The sequence below is a fragment of the Malania oleifera genome, chromosome 7, assembly GCF_029873635.1.
Source record: "Malania oleifera isolate guangnan ecotype guangnan chromosome 7, ASM2987363v1, whole genome shotgun sequence".
NCBI lineage: Eukaryota > Viridiplantae > Streptophyta > Magnoliopsida > Santalales > Ximeniaceae > Malania > Malania oleifera.
The window spans coordinates 55013347-55041159 of NC_080423.1; the positions used below are offsets into that span (position 1 = coordinate 55013347).

The 27813-nt window shown below is 36.3% G+C and overlaps 1 protein-coding gene across 1 annotated transcript in view; it reads left to right on the forward strand.

Moving 5' to 3' along the window:
- The window catches only part of LOC131159680 (ras-related protein RABF2a-like), an 83821-nt gene that overhangs the window by 44812 nt on the left and 11196 nt on the right, over positions 1-27813 (forward strand). Inside the window, exons 4-5 of the mRNA XM_058114763.1 lie at positions 6658-6706; positions 6991-7064. Of these exons, the coding sequence (XP_057970746.1) occupies positions 6658-6706; positions 6991-7064 (123 nt within the window). The remainder of the gene's footprint in view (positions 1-6657; positions 6707-6990; positions 7065-27813) is intronic.

A 27813-nucleotide genomic window follows, 5' to 3' on the forward strand; every position in this document is an offset into this window, starting at 1 on the left:
TGATAGATTCAAAGACATTAAATCCTTACTCACTATCTCCTCCCAAGTTATTTTAGGTCTACCCCTACCCCTTCTACTGCCCCCCACAGTAACTAAGTCACTCTTCCTCACAGGTGCACTATAAGGCCTACGTTGCAAGTGTCCATACCATCTGAGTCGTCCTTCCCTTATCTTATCTTCTATAGGAGCTACACCTAACTTACCACGAATATGTTCATTCCTTAATTTATCTTTTAATGTTATACCACTCATCCATCTAAGCATCCTCATCTCGGCAACTTTTACTTTTTGGATATTATATTTCTTCGTCGCCCAACATTCTGATCCATATAGCATAGTTGGTCTTATAGATGTCCTATAAAACTTCCCTTTCAATTTTAAGGGTATTCTACGATCACATAGAACACTTGAAGAACTTCTCCATTTTACCCAACCTGCTTTAACTCTATGCATTACATCATCTTCAATTTCTCCTTCAGCTTGCATAATAGATCCAAGGTATCGAAATCTACAAGTACTATTTATTTCTTCATCATCAAGTTTAACTTTGTCTCCAATATTCCTCCTATCATTACTAAAATTACATTTCATATATTCTGTTTTATTTCTACTTATCTTAAAGCCTCTGGATTCCAAAGCTTCTCTCCATAATTCTAACTCAGCCTCTACTCCATCCCTAGTTTCATCAATTAATACAATATCATCTGCAAACAACATACACCATGGAACCTCCTTTTGAATACTCTTAGTCAATTGGTCCATCACTAAAGCAAAAAGATAAGGACTCAAAGCAGATCCTTGATGTACACCTATGGTAATTGGAAATTCTCTAGTTTCTCCATCTATAGTCTTTACACTAGTCATTACTCTATCGTACATATCCTTAATGACATCGGTATACCTACAACATACACCCTTTTTTTCTAAAACCCACCATAAAACTTCCCTAGGTATCCTATCATATGCTTTCTCAAGGTCAATAAATATCATATGCAAGTCCCTCTTCTTTTCCTTAAACTTTTCCATTAATCTTCTTAGAAGATAAATAGCTTCTGTGGTAGATCTCCCAGGCATAAAACCAAATTGATTTTCTGAGATCTTCGTTTCTAACCTTAATCTTTGTTCAACTACTCTTTCCCATAGTTTCATCGTATGACTCATAAGTTTAATTCCACGATAGTTATTACAATTTTGAATATCTCCTTTATTTTTGTATATAGGTATTAAAGTGCTTTTCCTCCATTCATCTGGCATTTTCTTAGTTTTTACAATTGTATTAAATAAATTAGTTAACCATATAATTCCGTTAGCACCCAAGCATTTCCAAACTTCAATTGGGATGTTATCTGGTCCCATAGCTTTCCCATTTTTCATCTTTTTTAGTGCAAACTTAACTTCGTTAACTCTAATTTTTCGAATAAATCTTATATTTTTAGTCTTTTCCTCATTTGACAATTCTAAATTTAAGCCTTCTATTTGGTTTTCATTAAACAACTTACTAAAGTAACTTCTTCATCTTTCTTTAATATCTTCATCCTTAACCAAGACAATATCATCCTCACTTTTTATACATTTTACATTTCCTAAGTCCTTGTTCTTCCTTTCTCTAGCTTTAGCAAGTTTAAATATATCTCTTTCCCCTTCTTTTGTACCTAATCTATCATACAAACTATTAAATGATCTATATTTAGCTTCGCTAACGGCCCTTTTTGCATCTTTTCTTGCCTCCTTATATTTTTCAAAGTTATCGTTGTTTCTACATTTTTGCCACGTTTTATACCAAATTCTTTTTGTCTTTATGATTTTTTGTACATCTTTATCCCACCACCAACTTTCTTTGCTATTTGAGAATCTTCCCCTTGATTCGCCTAAAATCTCTTTTGCTATTTTTTTAATAGATTTAACTAATCTATTCCAAAGAGTATTTGAATCTATCCCATCTTCTAAGGTCCAATCCCCATCTTTGATCATTTTATCTTTAAATTTTATTATATTTTCTCCTTTTAGGTTCCACCATCTAGTTCTCCTACACTGGTTTATATTATCCTTTTTCTTCCATTTTTTAATGCATATATCTAACACTAAGACTCTATGTTGTGTGGTTAAACTTTCACCTGGAATAACTTTACAATCCTTGCATGATACACGATCTACCCTCCTAGTTAAAAAAAAATCTATTTGACTTCTATTTTGTCCACTTTTAAAGGTTATTAAGTGTTATTCTCTCTTCTTAAAGCAAGTATTCATTATACTAAAATCATATGACATAGCAAAGTCTAAGATCATCTCCCCAGACTCATTTTTGTCTCCATATCCATATCCTCTATGTATCCTTTCATAATTTTTATTATCTCTTCCAACGTGTCCATTCAGATCTCCTCCTATAAATATTTTCTCAGTCCCTGGTATGCCTTGTATAATACTATCCATATCTTCCCAAAATTGTCTCTTAAGATTTTCTGCTAAGCCAACTTGAGGAGCATAAGCACTAATGATATTTATTATCTCTTGTCCTAATACCATTTTGATTTTTATAATTCTATCCCTTACTCTAATTACATCCACAACGCTATCTTTTAAGTTTTTGTCTATAATAATGCCTACACCATTCTTATGTTTTTCTTTTCCAGTGTGCCAAAGTTTAAAACCTGATTTATCGATTTCTCTAGCTTTCTCCCCCACCCACTTAGTTTCTTGAAGGTAAATTATATTAATTCTTCTTCTAATCATTGTATCCACAATTTCCATGCTTTTACCCGTAAGTGTCCCTATATTCCAAGTTGCTAATCTAATCCTAGTCTCCTGAACTAACGTCTTTACCTACCCACGTCCAGAATGATGCAGGAACCCTCGCATATTTGACACCGTGCCCGGGCGCCGACACGGCGCGTCGTTTCGGGGCGACGACCTAGCCCACCCTCGCCCATTTTTTGCTACACCCGGGTGGTTCAAGTGCAACGCGTCGCTCGTAGGGGACGCCCCAACAAATATTCGGTAAGGATTCATATCATAGTGATCTGACAAATTTTACGCTGGCTGTCAGCTACCTAACGCAACCCTCCTCCTTAACTCGGGCTTGGGACCGGCTGTGTGTGAAAAAATTAAGACATTCAAATAAATAAAATGGATAATTAAGTAAAGATAAGTCCCAAATCTTCTTTCTTCCCACACCAAATTCCCCTGGTGCTAGGGGATGGAACCAAACAAGCACAAGTGATAAGGATGGAACAATCTTGTTGATAATGTTAGAAGCCAAGCATGCATGAACAAATTCACTTGTTTATAAAGTAGCAAGGAGAAATGCCAATCAGAAAGTGGTCATTTGGAATCTCGGCAACATCCATATTATGTAACACATGAAGCAGGAAGAGGAATTGAATCCTTGGAACTAGAGGTGTAGTTAGTCTTTTACAGCCACCTAGAAGTAACAAAGAGGCTCTCCCACCTTTTGGTAAAGAAACAAGCCTTTAATCTAATGGTAAATCCTATAAATATTCACTGCAAAAAAATTATTAGATTTGGTCAAAGAATGCATGGCACAATAAGAGTAAATTTGAGAGCATATATTCAAATGGAGAAGAAGTCACCATCTCAAAAGTATCATGGATCGATGCCTCAAGCTTGGAGGGACCATGAATAGGTTTAATAGTGGCTAAACGTGGTCGGGATCAAAGTTGACATGAATTTTGGCCTCAATAGTAAAAGACTAAGTATAGGAGTCGTTGAATGTCTCAACCATTAAATCATGCAACAAGTTGGTGCTACTGAATGGTGGGTCCCCTCCTCAAGTTCACAAGGAGCATGGACAGTCCACATGTTTAGCATCTTTATCTCCTTGTAAGATATTCATCTTGGATTTTCTGTCCACGAACAATTGGAAATGTGTCCACTGAAATTATTAGCATGATCAAAATAAGCCCAAAGTTTTGACAATAAGGATTCATTAAGGACTTGAAATAGGGTACTCTAAATTTCGTTTAATGTTAATCTCTTCATGAACACTTCGCCAATGGTGGTGGCCACTTTGGAGTCCTACATGTGAGGGGTAACTGACTGGTTTTTTGGATTTTGATACAAACGTGACCTCTTAACTTTTAATTACTCCCTTGGTGGAACAAACTTACCTTTTAAGATATTTTTCATTCATGCCATGTGGGTAAGTGGTTATGGTGTTTTCCTTTGGAAACTAACTCTCTTTGGCATAAAGTTATCAAGAGTAAATTTGGTTTGCAAGTGAATGGATGGGATGCTAATATTAGGAATAAAGTTTCGTGTGAAATTCCACAGAAATTTATGTAGCTGATGTCACATTTTTCTTTCAATGATGAGGGTGCGACGTCCTAACCTGATGGTCAGCAGTTCAAGTCAGGGAAACGGTCTCTCCAAGTGTGGAGGTAAGGCTGCATACATCATGCCCACCCTGGACCCAAATGGCATGAGAGCCTTGTCCATTGCATGTCACATTTTTTTTATGTCACCCCTTTTCTTTCCTTGTATTGAGGACAAAGTGGGGGATGGATCTTGGATCCGTTTTTGGGATGATCTTTTGGGTGGAGAGCACTATTTTCTGTTGCTTTTCTTTCTTTCTTTCTTTCTTGTTACTTTGTGTTCTCCTATTTCTTATTTTTTGATAATTGATGAAGATTGTGTTTCTTTGGACTTTCATTTTTCTAGGAATCTTATTGATAGGGAGGCCAAGGAGGTTTTTGTACTTGTTCTTGGGTTGGTTTCTTGTGTAATCCTTTTTATTGTATTTTGATTTGTTCATCTAATTCCCTTTCTCTTGCTAATATTTTTATGGGAAACTAAGGTTCCTTGTAAGGTCAAGACTTTTGCATGGATGGCCATTCTTAGTAGAGCTAGTGCCAACAGTCTGTTGTAGATAGGGGTCTATAAAATTACCAAAAAACCGGAAACTGGACCAAAACTGCACGGAAATGTGTTTTAGTTCAGTTTTTCAGTTTCTAAAATAAAAAATTTTGGCTTCAGTTTCGGTTTCAGTTTTTGGCCCATAATCGAACCCAAAACTGATTTTGTAAACAATGTCATAATTTATATTTTATTAATGTTAAGTTCTGCTGTATACTCACTGTCATAAGTATTTAGTCATTTTTTATAATTCATAATGTCCTAACTTCAGTCATTATTATTATTATCATTGTTAAAACATTTAATAGTTGACTTGTTTAAGCAAATATTAAAAGAGTGAAGCTGGTATGTGGGTTGGCATTTTATACAGATGGTGAAGCTCCCCTAGTTTGTAGATCTTCCATGTGGGACAACAAGTTTGCCCTCTGCAGAAGAGAAGTTGTGTATTTATGTTGTGCTGCTCCGCTTCCCCATGTCCCAAGATTTCCATTCAACATTGGCTGCATGGGAAGGGAATAGATTTCCCTTCCTATAAATACTAACCCCACCCCTCCCCCCTCTCACTTTTCAGCTCACTGTCTGGGCTTGAAATAGAGGCCCAGATTAGGCCCACACCTCTTCATTTCTGGTTCAAATTTTGACTAGATCCCAAGGATATCAACAATACTGTTCAAAGATTTGAAAACTGAATCTAACCAAACCGAACTGGAAAATTGGCAGTTTGGTCTTTCTTTTAACCGACGGTTTACGGTTCGGTTTCAGTTCATGAAATTTCAAAACTGAAGAGTTTGGTTCGGTTGTTGATTTTGCCATCTTGAACAAATAAAACTGACTACCCCCCCCCCCCCTAGTTGCAGCTTAAAAGGCCTCGGAAGGCGTTGTTTCTTGATGTTTGCATGATGTGCTATGCTAGTGGCCAGTCTTATGTTCATCTATTTCTTGGCTGTTCTATTGCTTGTGGTTTATTAAATAAGCTATTTGGTTTCTTTGGCAAGTGTTGGGTATGTCCTAACTCTTTGGACTTTGGAGACCTTTTGTTGATTGCCTTAAATAGGTTTCAGACGCAAACCAGGAGATTATGGCTGTGTGCAATTTTCGTTGTTTTATAGGTGTTTTTTCTTGAGATATATATTCATATTTTCCACGATTGGTAATTTTAGTATGTTTGATCTTCAATGTGATGGTTAGCAGTATTTAGTTTTTTTTATTTATTTATTGGTTGTCTTTCGTATTGTTTGGGAGGGTTTGATGTCCTCCTTGTGTGTTTTCCTTCTCTCAATGAAGTCTTACTAAAAATAATGATGCCATGTGGTAATAGGTTTTTCTATAGTATTTTGTGTCATGTTCCACCTGTTGCCTATACTGTTGTGCAAAACCGTAGAGCTTAGAGTTTGGCAAAATGTATACACAGGTGACCCAACACCCTATACCAATTAACGTAATTTTTTGTTTAAAATAGCTGGTCTAAGAAACAATGTGTATGGATCTAAACACCCAGCAAAGTGAGAAAAGAATACCTAGGACCTGACACTAGTTGAGACTTTTAAACCACTTAAACATGTCAAAACAATTCATATTTTTCCTAGATAGATATGCAAGAAATAGGACCAAGGGGCCATGTTAGATTACCACTTGAGTTAAACCTTTAAGCTTGTATAGAAGAGCAGTTTAAATTTTTTTTGTTTTTAATGTATCTATGTTACGTTATTCTTATAGCACTATTGCTCATCTTTGACTTGTTCTGTAATTATGCAATACGAATAAATGCTGGGATCCCTTAATGTGTAGGCCTCATTCGATCGAGCAAAAAAATGGGTTCAAGAGCTTCAAGCGCAAGGTAGTGTGTGTTATTATTAATTCTATGTTTTCTATGTACTTGTGTTATAACGTATGCCCTTGTTCAGGTTTCATTGTCAGCATTTCTGATATGTTTTCAGCATGTCAAAGCAGAATTGGGCACTGCTTTGACATGTAATGCATGGTGAATTTCAGTTGTGACCATTATATAGGCTCCTTAAAATCAAATCATTATTCTGTAATGTTAATTTACTTGGTATATTGGGTAGCTATTGGCTGTCACTTTTCTTATTGTTCTCTGTTTCCTCATTTCTTTGCTGCAAGGTAATCCAAGTTTGGTGGTGGCACTCGCTGGGAATAAAGCAGATCTGTTGGATGCAAGGAAGGTGACAACAGAGGCAAGTAAATCATTATTAGCTTTTGAGTCCATGCAAATAGAACTGGTCATAATATAAGCAAAGCATATTTATAAGAAATAAAGGATTGAGGAAGTTTGAACTTTAAAGAATATTCGGTCCTGACATTCAAGAGTTGAAAAGAAATACATAGCTAGGGATTTCATTTTTGTTCTTTTTTTTTTTTTCTTCCTTTTTAATTCCGTTGGTAATGATATAGTAAGGACATGCATTTATCAAAAGAAATTGTCCATGATCGCATAAATTGGAGGAAAAAGATTCATGTAGCCAACCCCATCAGTGGGACTTAAGAGGCTTGGTTTGTTGTTGTTGTTTTATTATGTTGGTAAGTAGCTTCTCAAACCTCAGGGAGGTGCTTGCAATATCACCAAACCTCTTCAGAAAATGGTGAAATATACTCATGTTTTATAATTTACTTATGTCAATGAGAAAGATTTTTTTTTCTTTTCGGAAAAAATTAAGCTTCCATATAAACAAAACGGGAAACTATACAAACAGACCCAAAACTTTACATCATCACTACTCTTCCCTTTATCTTCTAATCTCTATAATAGTCTTGTTAATCAAACTACCTAGTTCCTCATTACTTCTAAAGACTACCTCATTCCTAAGTTTCCATACAAAATATACAGTGGCTGCCCATGTTTGTGTTGATCTTTTGTCTCACATCGCCACACATCCCTTCAATCCAGTTTAGAACATCCTCCCAATTATGGCTCTTGGTATTCAAGGTGATGCCCAACTCCAAAGAATTTTCCAAAATAGTCCTCCCGACTGAACATTAGAAGAATAGATGATATCTAGTCTCCCTTTGGTTCTCACATTGAACACAATTTACGTCAGTTATGTTGCCATAAGAAAGGATTTTGTCCTTGGTCAGAAGCCTATTCAAGGCTGCCAACCAGTAGATAAAAGAATGTCTTAGTTGAGCTTGCTTAAATCAGACTACTTTGCTCCAGCTCACTATTTGTCCCCTCCGTCTTATGGCTTCCCAAGCTGATCTGAAACTGAACTCATCATTCAAACCCCCTTCCCATCTTAGTTTATCTGAAGTACTACTGAGAGGGCGAAAGCTTACCTTTGGAATCAAGTCTGCAGAGCAGCCCTCGGATCCTCTTGGCCAGTTCCATAAGGACCCAGAGATAAAGTGCTGTAATGCAGTGTATCTCTGGATCCCCAGGTCATACTGCAACTGGCAGCCATAATGATCAATTAAAGGGCTGCAAGGGCACCAGTTATCAAAAAGGATCTGAATGAAGCTACTATTTCCCACCTTCCATTTGATTTTCTTATAAATGTCTTTCGTGCAGTTCAAGATTTCTTTCCAGCAGCAAGAGTCATATGGGCTGATATGCAACTCCCAAAAATGTTTTTCCTTGATTTTATATGTGTGTATCCATATCGCCCATAAGAAAGCTTTAGACTTACAAATAAACTAGCAAAGCTTCATAACCGCAGTTGTTTTCCAATCAGAAAGAGATTTTAAACCATGACCTCCTTCTGTAACAGGCTTACAAACATTGCCCCAGCTGACTTTACATGCCTTGGAATTCCAATCATTGCCCTTCCACAAGAAACATTTAAACTTTCTTTTAACCTCCTTGAGGACAGAACAAGGAATATTAACTATTCCAGCCCAGAAAGAAAAGATACTGTGTAGTACCGATTTCAGCAGTTGAAGCCTACTTGCATAAGTGAGAAGTTTATAGGCCCAATGATTAATCCCGCCCCCAATCTTTTCAATTAGAACCTGACAATCAACCTTTCTCAGCCTTTTTGTGCTGAGAGGGAGGCCAAGGTAACGAACTAGTAACACTCCTTTTTTAACGCCCAACAAAGCAGTCATTTGCTCCACATCTGCATGAACAACCCCTAAAAAGAAAACCACAAATTTAGTTTCATTACAATGAAGCCCAGACATCCTGTAAAAAAATACCCAAAAGCCTCTTAACACATCTGGTAGAAATAGGGTCCCCTTTGGTAAGGATCAAAAGATCATCAGCAAAACATAGATTTACCAGCTTAATCTTCTCACACTTAGCATGGAAGGAGAGGAAATGATTAGCAGTGGGTTTCCTCAACATTCTACTGCAAACCTCCATGACCATAACAAAAAGGTAAGGGGGATAAAGGGTCGCCCTGTCTTGACCCTTTCTCCCCTTTAAAAAAAAACCCTTTGCACAGAGTCATGAGCCTTCATAAGATTGACCTTAAGGCCATTTTAGGCATCCTTAAGTTTAGATGGTATTTACTCAACAACTCTTATGCCAAGAGAAAGCTATCATTGATGCTCCTCCCTTTAATGAAAGCAAATTGATTCAAACCCACGAAATCGCCAATGGAAGTCTGCAATCTATTTGCCATAAGCTTGGTAATACATTTGTAAATAATATTACAGAAAGAAATGGGTTTGAAATCCTTCATGTCGGCAGGATTCTTAACCTTAGGAACCAGAGTAATGAAAGTAGTGTTGATGTGCTTCAAAATCTTCCTTTCCTTGAAACATGACAGCACTGCTTCAACAACATCCTTCCCAACTATCAGCCAGCACAACTTAAAGAATTTTGCATTGAACCCATAAGGCCCTAGGGCCTTTTGATCTGCAAAAGAAAACATAACTTTTTGATCTCATTACCTGTTATCTCCTTACTTGGCTTCTGCTTATGCTCCTGCAGGTGAAACCAATGATCTCTTTCAATAAGCAGTATTGCAGTCTGAAACATTATCATCAACCCTTCCTAGTAACTTCTCATAGTATTGCAGGATAACTGTAGTTATATTTTCATCCTCCTTTACTCAATCACCTCTCTCATTTCGAATATACTTGATCTGGTTTTTCAAATACTTTCCTTTAACAAAGGCATGGAAGAAGCTATTGTTCCTATCACCCAACCTTATCCAGTCAATCCTGTACTTCTGTCTCGTCAAATCTTCCTCTTGATTATACAACTCCAAAAACAGTCTCCTCTTTTGGTTAGCTGACTTTGGGCTGATTATGCCCTTTACCACTCCTTTAGTGGTAGGCTCGCCAAGGCTTCGGTCCTCAACTACCAAAAATACAATTTATAAAACCTAACTAATCCCAAGTTCTGTAGAAAGTGAGAAAGTCGGGTGTCGATCCATAGGGACTGAAGTGCAGTTATGAACTACTTTCAATCTAGTTTATTAAAGCTTTGTGTAAAAGAAAGTGAAAAGGAGAGATTTTGATGGGGTTTTCTAACAACCTACTGTAAGCATGTAAATTCTACGTTAACTCTACTCCTACAAAGCAATACTTAGTCATGAATCCGACTTAGAATGTTGTGCGTAAACTACGTTCAGTTAGCTATCCGTATTAGGCTAGACGGTGAAAGGAGCCATTCGAGGGCATGGGTAGCAAGGGTGCACCAATCGTTCGAAGCACGATCGGGAATCGTAGTATACCCTATCCAACGATCACGAAAACCTTTTTAGTATCCGTAGCCTACTACGTATATCTGATTGAATCAATAGTAGTGCTATCCTATCCCTAAGACTTCATCACAATCCAAGCATTAAAAGTGCATGAAAGTAAATCAAAGCATGTAAAGGAAAGCATTTAAATGAAAGCAAGTAAAGATGAAAGCAATAAAGGTGGTTTCGTATTGCAAACTCAAGAGTTTGTCACTAACAATGAAGATTACAATAGAGAACCAAAACAGGAATGTAATTGAAAGCAGTAAATCTAATCTAAGGTGGTTGTCAATGACGTTTTAGGTCTGTCACTAGCCCAAAAGAGGCCAAAGAGGAACTCTAAGAACATCTTTGAAGCTTATATTTATACCCATTAGGGCCTACAAGGTTTGAATTTCAAAATAGGAAAGTTTGCAGCAAATCTCGCGCAGAAGATTGTCGCTATCAACCAAGTTGCACCTCTGCTTTCCCCTGGTCGCGCCTTGGTCGAGGCTCACGGGAAATCAGGAATTTAAACTTCAGGATCTTCGACTTACCCGCCAATGGGTCTTGATGGTTGAGCTGATGGTCGAGACTTGCAGTATCTCAATCTTCACTTTAGCTTCAGGAACTCGACTTGGTCTCCCTCAAGGTCTCTTGGGCGAACACTTGGTCTAGACTCTCGGTATTTCTGGGCTCAGTAATCTTCAGTATCTCGACGTGGTCACCCTTGAGGTTCACTTGGTCGATCACTTGGTCGAACCTTGTAGCATCTCTTCTTCAGTCTGAACCTTGGATTTCGCTGCTTATGACCTGGTCGCTCCTTGTGTTGCTAGTCGCACCACATGGTCGAGCAAAGTCTTTTCTCCTTTGATGTGTTTTGAGGCTTTAGGAGCTTGGCTGAACATTTGAATTTCTCTTTGAATACCCCAAATACTTCCTTGGCTTCTCATAATGCCTAACTCCTTGGTTTTAACCTGTATTTCCTGAAACACGAATAAACCTTGCATAACTCTGAATTGTGTTAACAAAGGGTTACATATAAGATAAATGAGGATAAACAAAGGCAAATGGGGGCCTAAAATAGTGCATTTTAGGGACTCATCATTTAGCAGTAAGCAAATCTTTCCTATCCATTACAACTTTCTTGTTGAGGAGGCTGAAATGGCATAGATGGAATTTCTTTAGATCCTGTTTTAGGCCTTTCAATTTTTGAACTAACCTGAACATTGGGGACCCATTCACTATTACATTCCAACTATTCTCCACAATTTTCAAGAAATCTACGTGAGAAATCCAGCATTTCAAAAATATGAATAGGGGATTAAAAGCCTTCACCTTTGGGTCTAGCCGAACTAGGGAGGCACAATGATCCAAGACACCTGGAGAAAGAAATTCCACATGAAGAACCGGGAGCATATCAGAGACTCATGTAGAGATGAGAACTCTATCCGGATTTCTTCTTATTAGCTCCACCTCTCTTTTGTTGGGCCACGTGAAGCCATCTCCTGTAGTTGGGGCATCATCCAACTCAATTTCACAGATAAAAGCCTGGAAATCCAGCATTCCCCTAATACCATTGTCACTAAGATTGTTACTGCTCTCTGAAGGATCTTTAACTGTATTGAAGTCCCCCAACATAAGCCAAGGGTCGCAAATTCTATCTTTAAGAGAACCCATTGCACACCACAATTTTCTCCTTTCCATATAGTCTATAGCACCATGGACAAAAGATAGCCAAAGATGGCCAAAATCTAACATTACATGGATGGACAACATCTGATTATGCTTCACAACTTCTACCAGTTTAATCTCTATAGGATCCAGCCCTACCAAAATACTAGCAGCAGAGTTACTATTCCTAAAATTATGTACAAAAATCCAATTCTTATTCAGCTTTTTAACTGCAGTATACCTCTTGGCCTTTACCTTGGTTTCAAGTAGCTCGATAATCTTCAGCTTATGATCTTTCATGAATCTTCTGACCTTTGTTATCTTGACTGGGTCATTCAACCCTCTAGTGTTCCAGCATCCAATATTCATTTAGAAGGAGCTATTGTGTTTTCAAGTAATACCTACTTCTTTGGGGGTCTCCCTCTCTTGTTACCTTTATTTCCAGCTTGTTTCTTGTCTCCCCCTGCTTTTCCAGAACTATCTAAATTATTGCAAGGAGGAGAAACATATTTGAATAGGCCATGCTCAATAGATTGAATCCCTTATCAATTTTAGTTCCAACATTTGCAGGGCCATTGTTGTCATCTGTAATATGCCTTCCAGCCCCTTTGTCCGATCCAATGGTGTGAGTAATAGCCTCTTCCGCCAGTGGAACTGTAGGACTGTCATCCTTATGGTCGTCCAGCACGCTAAACATGTTGACAGACTCGATCCCTTTCCTAGTGACCTGGGACTCAGTCTTCTATTTGACAATGGAAGACTTTCCTTTTCCTAGCTCCTTAGTAAGGCTACATTGAACTAAGATGTTGCTCACTGAAAGCCTGGTTTGTTTTAGGTTTCCAAACCTGGGAGCAACACAATCATTCATCAAATGCCCCAATTTCTTGCACCCTGCGCAAAGAGAAGGTTTCCATGGGTATTCGACGTCCATGGTGTGCAAGGAGCCAGAGGGCATCTTGATGGAAATGCACTCTGGAAGATTTCTCTCCATATCCACTTCCTCACACACCCTGGCACTCTGCAAGTTTCTCATTAATTTGGTTCTCTCATACATATATAGCTGAGCCAATGACACTAGCAATGTAGCTCAGCCCCTCCTTAGTGACAAAAGGAATTCCATAAATACTCACCCAAATAGGAATCCTCGAGAGTTACAAATCCTTATTCTCACAATCAGGGTTCCATTCAGATAGAAACATTAGGCTGTTGTTAGCGAACCATGGCCCATTCTCAAGCACCCATTTCATCTCCTCTTTTGCTGTATTTGAAGATGTAAGATCTCGACAGCAAGGAGAAGATCCCAATACCTAGAACCATCTCCATATTTTCTCAACTATGGACTTCACATACGAGAATGGTGGAGCTTTCACAAGAAATTGCCCTATAAGTGAACCACTTCATTTCTTTTTACCAATTTCAAATATTTTATGAGATGCCCATGTTTTGTGGAAATCTTTCATTCCAAGAAATGTTAGAATGACGCCATGTTAGATTTTGGTGCATAAACAAACATGGGAATGAGATGACACAGACATCACATTTTTGGGAATGTTGAAAGATTCTACCAATCAAATACCCCTTTTAGAGAACTCCTTGTTTGTGTGGTTTGTTGGCGGTAAGCATTCTATGCCTAGTCAGTTGGTTACATTATTTTTTTTTTGTGGGGAATAGGAGGATGAGTTTCATAATGTCACCTGGGAGGTTTTTTCTTGGCTAGTATGCAATCATTTGTTACCATGTTGGTCTAGTAAGGTGAGGTATCCTAATCCCTTTCATTTTGAGAATATGTGATTGACCTATTGTTCCTTTCATTATTTAGTGGGAAGTCTTGGGTGATTTTTCAGTGTTGGTTTGGGAAGGCTTTTTAAATTTATAAAGAAATTGAAGCACTTTAAGGGAAGTATGAAAAATGGAATTTGGAGGTTTATGGAGACATAAGAGTTAAGAAAGTATTTTACAGGAGACGATTGTTTAAATATGGGTGTGGGGGAGGGAGGGGGGGGGGGGGGATATTAAGGAGTCGCGTGAGGTTGAGGGTGATAGTTGTCATTTTGAAGAATGAGTTAAGTGATTTAGTATTCTAGAGGAGTTGGAGGTGAAAAACTAGGTTTAAGTGGATTAGGGAAGGAAATTGTAATTCTAGGTTTTTGCATTGGATTGCAAATGGGAAAAGAAGGAAAAATATGATTCAGGAATTGAAAAATAGCACAGGTGACGTTGTTAGGGACTTAACATAATTGTTGAAGAAATTGTTGGTTTTTGCAAAAATGTTTACTTGGAGGAGGATGAGTGTAGGACAAAGATCGAGGGATTGGACTAGTGTTTTTTTTGTGATTTTATAAGTTGGTTGGACATACGTTTTGAGGATGAGGATAGAGAAAAGGCTTTGATGGTTTTAATATAGTTTTTTGTTTCTTCCGGTTTGTTGGGGATGTGTTTATTAGTGACCTGATGAAGGTTAGTAATTTGGTTAAGGTGTTTCAATTTTATAGGGGCAGGATTATTGAAAAGTAGTATTAATTCAATTATTATCATTGTGGTGCCTAAGAAGGTTTGTTCTATAAAGGATTTTAGGTCTATTAGCTCAGTCACTAGTGTGTATAAGTTTTATTGCTAGATCCTTGCTTATATGTTGAGTTCACTTCTAAGTGTTACTATTTGTTATTCCCATGGTGCTTTCATTGGAGGTAGACAAGTTTTGGATATTGCTTTGGTGGTGAATGAAGTTGTTAAGAATGTGAATGGGAAAAAGGGTTAGAGGTAGATTTTTATGGTGAACTAAGAAAAAAATTTTGATTGAGCAACTTAGAAAATTTTTGATAAATTTTAGATAATGTTTTGGATGGAGAGGTTCTTGTGCTCAGTGGAGGAGGTCGGGGTTGTTTGTCTACTGTTTGTTTTTCTGTTATTATTGGGGAATCGAAGAATTGGTTTACAGTTTCAGTGGATGTGTGTAAGATGGATCTTTTTCTTCCTTTTTTTCATCTTAGTTGTAGATGTTTTGAGTAGATTGGTTGATAGGGCTGTGGGGAGGTTTTATTCAGGGGATTTAGAGGGTAGTGAGGCAGAACTGTATCAAATTTTTGGTTTTCTTATACAATTTATTTCCATAGCTGATGATGAGTCCTTAGGTAATGTTCTTACATTTCTTCTGAATTCTTGAGATGGTTTCTTGTTTGAAGATCAATGAGTAAGAGTCATTGGTATTTTTTTTTTTCCTTTCTTCAATTGTATTCTTTTCTTGTTTGGTATTCTTCTTGGGGTGGCAGGCAAGTTAGAAAAAGGCTGAGGGATGTCCTTTTCTGGTATTGGAAGAGGAGAGATCATCGTATTAGCAGGAAGTTGTGTGTAGATCTGAATGAGGGGGATTGGGTCTTCATGTCTTGATGTCTGAAAACTTTGCTTCAGTGGGTAAATGATTATGGAAATTTCCTTTTGAAATAGATTCCCTTTTCCATAAGGCTCATAGTTACCAGAAACTTGCAAACACAAGCACCCTTGCAAACAATGTATTGGTATGAGCATTTTGAAATGTGGTACATTTTTGTTCCTAAATGCTATATCCAACAATCCAACGTTCTAATTCAATATTTTTCATATACAACAACAACAAGCCTTAATTAAGTCCCCACTAGGTGGGGTCGGCCACATATATCCTTTTTCACCAATTCACTTTATCAAGAGCATTTTGCTCTATTAGATTAAGGGCTGATGAATCCTTCATCACTACCTCATTCCAAACTATTTTAGGCCTGCCTCTACCCCTTTTCATGCCAAACACAATAACTAACTCACTCCTCCTTACAGGTGCTCTACTAGGCCTGCATTTCAAATGCCCAAACCAGTTAAGCTGCCCTTATCTTGTTTTCAACTAGTGCTATGCCTAAATTGTTACGTATGTGTTCATTTCTTACTTTATCTTTTAATGTTAAATCACTCATCCACCTTAACATTCATATTTCAGCACCTTTTATTTTTTGTACATGTTTCTTATTTGCCCAACATTCTGAACCATAAAGCATAGCTGACCTTGTCGGCATCTTATAAAACTTTTCTTTTAATTTTAAGGGTATTTTACGATCACACAACACCTGACACGCTCCTCCATTTTACGCAATCTGTTTTAATTCCATGTGCTATATCTTCTTCAATTTCCCCTTCAGCTTGCATAATAGATCTAAGATATCTAACTCTGTCAGTGCTATTAATATCTTGATTATCAAGTTTAATCTTCTCTCTATTATTACTCCTTACATTACTGAAATTACATTTCATATATTCTGTCTTATTCCTACTTATCTTGAACCATTTAGGCTCTAATGTGGCTCTCCAAAGTTCTAGCCTAGATTTGACTCCGATCCTACTATCATCAATCAACATGATATCATCTGCAAACAACATACACCAAGGGATCTTATTTTGGATATTCTTAGTTAGTTCATCAATTACTAAAGTAAAAAGATAAGGACTCAAAGTAGAACCTTGATGTACACCTATTGTAATTGGAAAATCTCTAGATTCACTTCCTACAGTCCAAACACTAGTCACTACTCATCATATATGTCCTTAATGACCTCTGTATATATACTACAAACCGCCTTCTTTTCTAAGACCCACCAAAGAACTTTCCTAGGTACTCTATCATATGCTTTCTTTATGTCAATAAAAACCATATGCAAGTCTGTCTTCTTTTCCCTAAATTTTCCCATTAAACTTCTTGAAAGATAAATAGCTTCCGTTGTTGATCACAAAGGCATAAAACCAAATTGATTTTCTGAAGTCTTCCTTTCTAATCTAATTCCACGTTCAGTTACCCTTTACCATAATTTCCTCGTATGACTCATAATCTTAATTCCATGATAATTATTGTAGTTTTGAATATAGCTTTTGTTTTTGTACACAGGTACTAATGTACTTTTCCTCCATTCTTCTGGCATTTTCTTGGTTTTTGTAATAATGTTGAATGGATTAGTTAACCAAACAATTCCTTTGCCCCCTAAATATTTCTAAACTTCAATTGGTGTTTTATCTAGCCTTATAGATTTCCCACTTTTCATCTTTTTTTATGCCATCTCAACTTCAAGGACTCTAATTTGTGGATAAATCTTCTATTTTAGTCTTCTCCTCATTTGTCACTTCCAAGTTCAATCTTTCATTTTGATTTTCATTAAACAACTTATCAAAGTATCTTTGCAACCTCTATTTTATGTCTTCTTCTCTAATTAAGATATTATCATTCCCATCCTTTATACATTTTACATCACCTAAATCTTTGCATTTTCTTTCTCTAGCTCTAGCAAGTTTATAAATATCTTTTTTTCCTTTTGCATCTAGTTTAGTATATAAAGCATCATAAACTCTATGTTTAGCTTCACTAATAGTCCTTTTTGCATTTTTTCTTGTTTCTTTATATTTTTTAAGCTTTTCTATATTTCTACAATTTTGCCATATTTTATACCAATTTCTTTTTATCGTAATGGATTTTTGGACTTCTTGATCCCACCACCAACTTTCTTTACTACCTGAGTATTTTCCTTTGGACTCACCTAAAACCTCTTTCGCTATCCTTACGATAGAATTTGGCATTATATTCCAGCCCTTACTGTCCAATATCACAGTCTTGGTTCATTTTATCAATAAATTTGACTATATTCTCTCCCTTCAAGTTCCATCATCTAGTTCTCGCGTTGATTTATGCTACTCCTTCTCATCCATTTTTTAATATGTATATCTAATACTAAGACTCTATGTTGTATAGCCAAAATTTCACCTGGAATAACTTTACAATTCTCACAAGATAGACGATCCCCGTTCTTAGTTAAGATAAAATTTATTTGGCTTTTAAACCCACTCTTGAAGGTTATTAAGTGTTCTTCTCTTTTTATAAAACAACTATTCAATATAATCAAATTGTAAGATATGACAAAATCTAAGATTGTATCGCTGGCCTCAATTTTATTTTTATATCCGTGGCCTCCATGTATCTTCTCATATCCTATATTAACTTTTTCAATGTCGTCATTCAAATCAGCTCCTCCGTGTAAAATACTATCCTTATCTTCCCAAAATTGTCTTTTAAGATTTTTTGCTAATCCTATTTGGCGAGCATACGCACTAATGTCGTTCACTATCTCCAAGCCTAAAGCTATCCTGATTTTAATGATCCTATCCCCTATTCTTTTAACATCCACTACATTATCTTTTAGGTCTTTGTCTCTAGCTTTCTCTCCTACTCATTATTTCCATTATTTTCCTCCTAAACATTATTTCCATTATTTTCGTACTTTTTTCTGTAAGAGTTCCTACATTTAAGTTGCTAAGCTAATTTTAGTTTCTTGTGCTAATTTATTTATCCTTTCCCTTTTACATTGACCTAATCTATTCCCTTGGCCTAGGTGAATTTGGTAAGAATTCATTATAATAATATCCGACAAAGTTTTACGCTGGTTGTTAGCTACCTAACGCAACCTTGCTCCTTTATGCTTGGGACCGGCTGTGTGTACAAAGAATTTGTGTTACTTAGGCAAAGAACACATTTGCATTTTTTTTTTTCACTATAGACAATTTTCTAAATTACACCCTACAACTAGTAGAAACCACACACACAATTTTTAATAAAAATGCATTAAAAAAAATTAAAAACATATAATTTTGAGTGTGATCAAGCTAGACTACAATTAAAAAACTATGCGATAGTACTTTTTGGAAAAAAAATTGTATATTCCAAAACTTGCAAATGAAAAACACAAAAATGTACATACTAAGCTTACAAATCTTAAACACAAAATCTCCACTACTAACAAACTATTAAGATTTTTTTTAATAGTAATAAGAAAAGATATATAACAAGAGAGGAGAAGATCTCACTGGTGATTGAAATTAAAAAGGAAATGACAACCGCTTGAAATATACTACAGTATGTACCCTTTGCCGCAGGAATTTTGATGCTGCTAACCAAATCAATCGAAGAGTATTTAAGCAATGAGGGATTGCAAGAATTCTTCAAGCTAAATTCAAGATTCAAATCCATAAAATCTTTATTGGTTCTTTATGATTTTAGGGCTGTAAAAACAAGAATCCTTGAATTTGTTTGGGTCTTTGGGAGAAAAGAAAGGAAAGAAAGGAAGTTCCTGATGCAGGATAAATATTAGAATTTATATATATTGATGGAATTGAGAGAATTAGAAGAATAAGGAGAAGAAGAAGGAGATAAGAAGAAGAGAAGAAGAAAAGCATCTGCAGCAGCAGCAGTAGCGAGGCAGAACGGAAAAAGAGCAGGTAAGGGGAAGAATAGAACAGAACAGAACAGAACAGAGGTGAGAGGCAGAATCAGAAGAGAATAGAGAAGGAAGAAGGAGAAGAGAGGAGGAAAAAAGAACAGAACCCTGCCCAATATTTTTCATATAAAATTTCTTTTATTAGTTAAAGTGGGAAATTACCACATTATAATTTATAATTCTATTTCCATTCATTATTAATATATTTCATGGATTCTAGATTATTACATATTTTCGCCGATATATCTATATAAATATACCCCTAATGTCCCAAATTCTAGAGAGGTTATTAAAAGCAAATTTGGCATGTAGAAGAATGGTTGGGATAGTACTGGTATTGCAGGCTTAGAGTTGGAGCTACTCAGGTGTCCTCGAAAATTCATTTGGAAAATTCTCTTCTTTTTTTTCCCGTTTATTAAATATAAGTTGGTGGTGGCTCCCATATTTATTTTTGGGAGGACTTTGGTTGGAGAAAACTTCTTTTTCTCTCATTTTACCTCACACAATAGACCCTGACTTTCTTTGTTACACAATCCCTTCTATTTCTTGGAATTTTAATTTTTGTAGAAATCTTGATGATTGGGAGGTGATTGAGCTCCTTTGTTGCTCCATTTCTTACATGGTTTTTAGCCTGCTTTTGGGAGGGATTATAGGGTGTGGAGTCTAGACAGCTTGGGATTGTTTTCTCTAAATATTTTTTTAACTGCTTGATTCATTCTAGTTTTTCATATTTGGAGAGTTAAGGTTCTTCCATGATTAAGTTATTTGTTTGGTTGGCAGTACTTAATGGAGTTAACACCCAACAATCTGTTGCAGAGAAGGCACTAGGCAGCCTTAAGGCTTTTTCCCTAGATGTTTGTTTTACGTGTTTTGACAGTGTTGAGACTAAATCACATTTTTTTTTTTCCCTTCTGCAATTCACAGTAGCTTGGAGTTTGTGGAACATATTGTTTAGTTTGTTTTAATCAGAATCTTAGTTGTTAGAACTTAGAATCATACCATTCGAATTGAGCAGGCTGTAAATCAAGTTGAATCCTTAGGGGAATCGATTTTGGAGCTGGATGGAAGGTGAATCGAGTGATTCAAGCAGTGAATCAATTAATCAAATCAAATTGCACGATTTGATCGATTCTTGTCTCACGTGGCACCTACATATTCGACTGGTTTAAAGGCCAATAAAAACCCAATTTTACCCCTATTTTTTGCACAATTTTTTTAGTTGTGCCCTTTACGTAGCTTCCGTCCCAAAGGAGAGAAGAAACGAGACATTTGGCCGTCCCTTCAGCACCCCTCTGTTCTCTCTTCAAACATTCCTCTGTGCTCTGCTTCTGCCATTGATACTGAGCTTCAAAGGACTACCAATACCAGTCTTCTCCTCTATTGTTCTGTTCTGCCATAGGAGAAAAATATAGAAGGGCTGGTTGCTCTTTGTACCATTGAAGAACCAGTCGGCAGTTGTTTTTCTCGTGACAGGGGAGGAGCCGAGAACAAGAAGACCCAGTGCTGATAGAGTGATAGGTAACTAATAACTTTATTTGGTATCCTTCCATTTTTTTATATTTTAATCAGTTTTCTGTATACTTTTAATTTACTTTTTGTCCTTTTATACTTATTTTAGTTTTAAAAGTTTTAAAGATAGCCTATACTTTAAAAAAATGATATTTCTTTCTTATAAAACACAATAAAGTTCAAATCTTTATTGTTTTTATATGACACGTTCTCTTAAATATAGTCTTAAAAACCACAAAGTTCAATTTCTCATTAATATTTCTTGTCTTGAATGATTGAATCATTCTCTTGTTTTTTTAAAGAATGCATGCACTTGTGAAATACTTAAATGTTAAATATATTGCATTTCCATAAACTATTCAACAGTTTATAGTTTATTATAATTTATAATATTCAATTGTTCATTAATCATTATAGTATTATATTCATATTAGATTATATATTAATAATTTAATATACAAAATATAGAGTTTGTAAACTTATAATAAATTAGTAAGGAAGTATTAAGTAATATAGTTATATAATTTTATTATACTTCTCTAGTTGTTCTTACTCTTCTTGAATATATTATTCATTGTTTTTTTGTAGGTTGAAAATTGAAATTTGACTTGGAAAGTTTGTGCTTATTTGAGTGTTAGGGTGTGGGAAGATGGCTTCTAGTTCAAGTGCTAAGCCCAGAAAAAAGACTTCCAACACAAAGAGTGAAGATCCTACATGGGATCATTGTTCCCGAGATGCACTTGAAGTACAACTATTGTGGGCTTGAAAGATGGGGTGGCATAATTAGAATGAAGCATCATTTTGCAGGGGATCATGATGATGTTGCTCCTTGTAAGAAGTGTCCACAAGAGATGAGGGAAAAATTATCTTTTGGAAAGAGTAAAACGAAGGAATATTGACAATGAAAATGAAATTTTTCAAGAAGTGTTTGGAGAACAAGAACAAGAAGTTCAAATTATAGGAGGACAAAGACGAGGCACCAGGGATGCTTTTGTAAGGGCGGGCAAAGGAGTAAAAGGGAAAGGGTTTAAGCAACGAACCTTGAATGCATTGGTGAAAAATAGGGAGCTAGTGGTTCAAAGCATTTGCCAATTTTTATATGGACATGCTTTACCATTCAACTTGGTGAAGAGTCCATTATTTGCATCAATGATGAAGATGGTTGGGGAATATGGAAAAGAATTGAAGCTCCCAAGTTATCACGAGGCTAGAGTCACATTTTTTAAGAAAGAAGTTGATAGTGTCAAATAAATTATGGAAAATATGAGAAAGAATGGGTGAAGACCAGATGTACTTTAATGTCAGATGGATGGATCGACATCTCACAAATTTTCTTGTTAACAGTCCTAGTGGCATGGTTTTTCTCAAATCAATAGACACTTCAAGTGTGGTGAAGGATGCTTATAAATTGTATGAATTGCTTGACTCATTAGTGGAAGAGATTGGAGGGGAAAATGTGGTTCAAGTGATGACGGATAGTGCCTCTACTTATGTGGATGCCGGTGAGTTGCTAATAGAGAAGAGGAAACATATATTTTGGTCTCCATGTGTAGTTCATTGCATTGACTTTTGCATGATATTGGAGATTTGCCTATCTTTCATAATACAATTCAAAAGGCTAAGAAGGTGTTTGTCTTCATTTACTGACACATATGGCTGCTTAACATGTTTAGAGAGTTTTCTAGAAAAAAAGAATTGAAGAGAGTTGGGGTTATGAGGTTTTCTACATCTTTTCTCACATTAAGAGTTTTGATGAAAACAAACTTGCTGTTCGAGCCTTGTTTGCGTCAGAGGAGTGGGCCATGTCACATATGCTTCGATGTTGGAAGCTAAGGAAGCGGAGGCCCCATATTATTGTGTGATGATAAGTTTTGGAAAGCAATAAAGTATTGCTTGAAGTGTGTGAGCCCACTTGTGAAAGTTCTAAGGCTTGTTGATGGTGATGCAAAACCGGTGATAGGGAATATATATGAAGCCATGGATAGAGCAGAAGAACAAATTGCCTAGAACTTTAATCATCACAATACCAAGTATGATCGTATTTGGAGCATCATTGATACGAGATGGGACTTGCAACTCCATAGGCCCCTTCATGCGGCAGGATATTTCCTTAATCCGAGTTAAGTTACATTGTCCAAAAATTAAATTAATTGGATAACATGTTATGTGAGCGTTAAGCCTATTACCTATGCATTTATCTTTATCACTTATTTTATTTGTAGGTTTAAATGTAGTGATAATTTTAATGTAGACATGGGAATCAAAATTGGTCTATATAACACTATTGAAAAAATATATTTGGATGTTGAAACAATGATCAAGATTGATCAACAATTGGAAAAGTTCAAAAAAGCTGAAGGGATGTTTGGCTTTAGCATGGCTACTCTAACAAAAGAAAAGAAACAACCCGATATTATATCAATCTGATAGTTGCCTACTTGTCTTTATGATAATTTTTCATTGTTTAGGTTTTTTGCTTTTGGTTCATAACCAAAAATACGATATGATATTTATTCATTTGTTTTAATCATTTCTATAGCTTTATGGTGGGAGAGTTATGGAGAGAGTGCAAGGAGCTTCAAGGACTTGCACTACGAGTCCTTAGACTCACATGTAGTGCCACGGGATGTGAGAGAAATTGGAACACATTTGATCATGTCCACTCCAAAAAAAAGGAACAGAGTGGAACAACAAAGACTAAATGTTCGTCTTTGTTAAGTACAATATTCAACTAGAGTTAAGGCAAACGAGGAGGCAACAAAGTGGTGAGACATATGATCCAATTTTTTTATCGGACATGGAATTAGATGATGAATGGATTATCGAAAAGGAAGGCCCTTGTCTACCTGAAGACATTTTATGGATGAATGCCAATGAGTGCTTTGAAGATAATGGAGGAGTTGGAAATAGCGAGAAAAGAGAGATATGAGTTACATGACTTTATATTTGTTGCTCTATAAGTAATTACTTTATGAATGGGCGATGGAGCATTAAAAATAACTAACATGTTTTAATAGTTTTATAATGTCATGAAAATGTAGGACTGAGGAACCTAATATTTGATCGTAGAGGAAATGGAAAAAATGTTGAAGAAGATGACATTGAGCTGATTGATGAAGAGAAAGGAGATGAAGAAAAGGAGGAACAAGAAGAGATGATTGTGGTAGACGATGAATATGATGATGATGGCGATGATGATGATGACCTTGCATTAGGGGAATAGGATGATGAATGATGATGCATTACATCGCACATTAGTAGTCTATATTCCATCATAGATGGTTTAGAGTTTAGTTTGTTTTGTTTTATGAATATGAGACGTGGGCTTCTAGATATCTTTTTTGTTTTTGAAGATGACATCTCATAACACGTGTTAGACATACAGTTTTGTGGCAAATTATCGTGACTTTATACTTGATAGAGATGGGATGGGTAAATCATGGAATATCTTTTTGTATATGACTAGTTTTTCCTTTATATAAATATATGTAGAGTTAAATAGATAATGGTAGGTTTCAAACCTACGAAACTTGCTTCAACAGCAAGCGTAGTTTCAGTTAACAACATGATTTATCCATATTTGTTGAAATTTCAATGTGTTTTGCTTTTTTATTTTGTTGTACGTAAGTGCATGCCATCTGGAATCAAATTTTGAAATTTTGTACCAAAACTTATGATTCAATTCGATTCTTGATTCAAGATTCACTAAATTGGAATTTTGATTCACGATTCGAATCTCGATTTGACAAATATGGTTAGAATTAGGTGTGTCTGGAATCTTTGAAGGGTTTCTTACGTGCATCTTTTAGAGGGTTTGGCAAGGACGATGCTAGAAGATTGTGGACAAGTGCCTTCTTTGTTGTTTGTTGGGGAGTTTGATTGGAAAGAAATATCTATATCTTTAATGGGTTGTCCCTGGCTTTACCATTTGTCTGGATTTGGTTTCTTTTGCTTTTCTTTTTTCTTTTGTTTCTTAAAATGATATATTTTTCTCTGTGTTGGGCATCTTTTATCTCTTAATGAATTTTTTTTCTATAAAAAAAAAATACATTTTTTTATTAGTACAGCTGTGTCATATATGACACATAATTTTAGATGCCTAAAATAGAGTTTGCAGAAATCCAATAGAAGCAACATGTTGGTTATTTATATCTGTTAGTATTATTATCATTATTAAGTGTGTTAGTATGTTAATTAGTGTTAGAAAGGGTATTATTGTCATTAGAATGTATTTAATTTGTATTATAAATAGAGAGACCTATCTTCAAGTTAGGTCATTCATTTTAATCAAATCTTAACATGGTATCAGAGCGTGATCCAACCTAAACCCCATTCCCCTCAGCCGTCACTGGAAAACACCATTCTTGCGGCTGTCCTTTTCAAATCCACTTCTGTCCCATATTATTTCACAAAACCAACCATAGACCCATAAACAAAACCCCCCGAAGCCTTACCCCACAAAACCCCATCGCTAGAGGAGCGACGACACATGAATGAAGTTTCGGCCACTTTTTTCTTTTCTTTTACTGCCCCATGTTCCGATTCCTTCTCTAGACTATATTATCAAGCTTTTAGGCTTTTTTTTTTACCCTAAAAAAATTCAACCTTTTTCGAGCATGCACTTGCGGTATTCTATTAATCTTTGTTCAAGGTTTGTGAAGGTTTCTTTGTGAGTTTTTTTGGAGTCGTGGCAGTGTTCGTATGTTCAGTTGTGAGGTTGTGGCATTACTATAATCGTCAGGGAGTTGTTCACCTAGTCCATGGTTGTGTCGGTGCTTCACATAGTTTGTGATTGTTTCGATTAGTTTTGATTGTTCTTCTTGTTTTGGTTTGGTTGCTAATTTGTGAGTGTTGGTATGGAATCTATGAATCCCAAAAATTTGTTTCCTACATCGTTGCCACAAATGGCGATTCAAAAGTTGGATGGAAAGAACTATGTTTGATGGTCTAGCGTTGCATATATTTATTTAGCAGGATTATGGAAATTTGACCACTTGCTCCTATCTGATCCTTCCAATAAGAAGAGAAAAGACGTGTGGGTTTAGGAAGATGCCTTGATTGTTTCCCTCTTATGGAATTCGATGGAGCCACATGTTGCATGGATGTGTATGCATCTAGATACGGGCAAGGAGATTTTGGATTATGTCAAACTTCTATACTCCAGTAACATTACACATATGTATGATTTATCCCACGAGTACTTTCAGTTACAACAAAGAGATAGGAGTACTGCAGATTATTTTGGAGAGATGAAGTGTATTCATGAGGAGCTTAGCGTTGTGCAACCTATAACTGTTGACATTCGTGAGATGCAGAAGCAGAGGGAGCAGATCCCAAATACTTAGTAGTGCTGAGCTTCCATCATTTGCCGATGTTTATTCTCGTGTCTTCCGTGCTTCCTTTAGCATGCATTCTCTTGATCTTGCATTTGGCTTTAAAAAGACAACCTTTGCTACATAGGGCAATTCTAGTTCTCTAGCAAACAACCGCAAAATTTATTGTGGTGGTTTGAGCAATTGTAGTGGTAGAGACAGATGAGGTAGAGGTACTCCCACCCGCAAGTGCACCCACTGTTGAAGGAGTAATCATTCTATTGAGTAGTGTTGGAATTTTCATAGTGGACCTTCATGTGTTGTCAATGCAGCCACCACTAACTTTACACCTTTGGGGGCAGCCAATGCAGCCACCACCGACTCCTCGCCTTTTGGGCTGAGTGTGGGGGCAACGTACCGTATCCATGTCGGAGGAAGAGTATCCAAGTTCCAGCAGTATCAAGCGTCATAGCAAGCTTCTCTTTTCATTGCATCTCTTGCCCAAATAGGTAATCACACAGTATGCCTGTCATCCAATACTTCTCGTCCTAGTCCTTGAGTCATAGACTCCGCTGCCATTGATCATATCACATGTACACCTAGCTTCTTCTCCACTCTTCAATATTCTACAAATTTACCTGATCCATCACTACAATCAAGGGAATTAGGACTGTAAATCCCACTTCTTCTATTTCTCTTCTATATTCCCAAATTTCCTTTCAATCTTATGTCTATCAGCAAAATTACGAAATCCATGAATTGTTTAGTGACATTCTTCCTTGATTCTGTGGTTCTTCAGGATTTGAAGACGAGGAAGACGATTGGTGGAGGGTGTAAAGTTGGTGAACTCTATCACTTTGAGCCTCTATCTCCTTTGTAGCCCGCATTGCTGCTACCACACCTTTCCAAATTCATTGTCGCCTTCATTGAAAAAGTTAAAATGTCTTGTTCCTAGTTTGAGTTCTGTGTCTAGTCTCGATTGTGAGTCTTGTCAGTTGGGAAAGCACCATCGTGTTCCTTTTGCTTCTCGAGTCAATAAACAGGCTGCAAGCCCTTTTATGTTAGTTCATTATGATGTTTGGGGTCCTAGTAGGGTTGGGTCTAAGTTGAGTTTGTAACCTTTGTGGATGATTATTCAAGAATGACTTGGTTATATTTAATAAAAAGATCGTTCTAAGTTATTTCATGTATTTTGTGCCTTTTGTTATGAAATAAAGACTCAATTTGGTTTGCGAGTTCAAATACTTCAAAGTGATAATGTTAAAGAGTGTTTCAGTGTACAATTCACTACTTATATGACTCAGTTTGGTAATGTTCATCAATTATCCTGTGCCCACACTCCTTAACAAAATGGGGTTGTGGAGAGGAAAAATAGACATCTTCTTGAAATCATTCGTACCTTACTTTGTCAAATTCATGTACCTAAAGTGTTTTGGAGTGATGCTGTATTGCTTGTTATCTGATCAATAAAATGTCATCCTTTATTCTTGGTGGTAAAATTCCCTACTCCATTCTCTTTATTAATTCACCTTTATTTTCTCTTCCTCA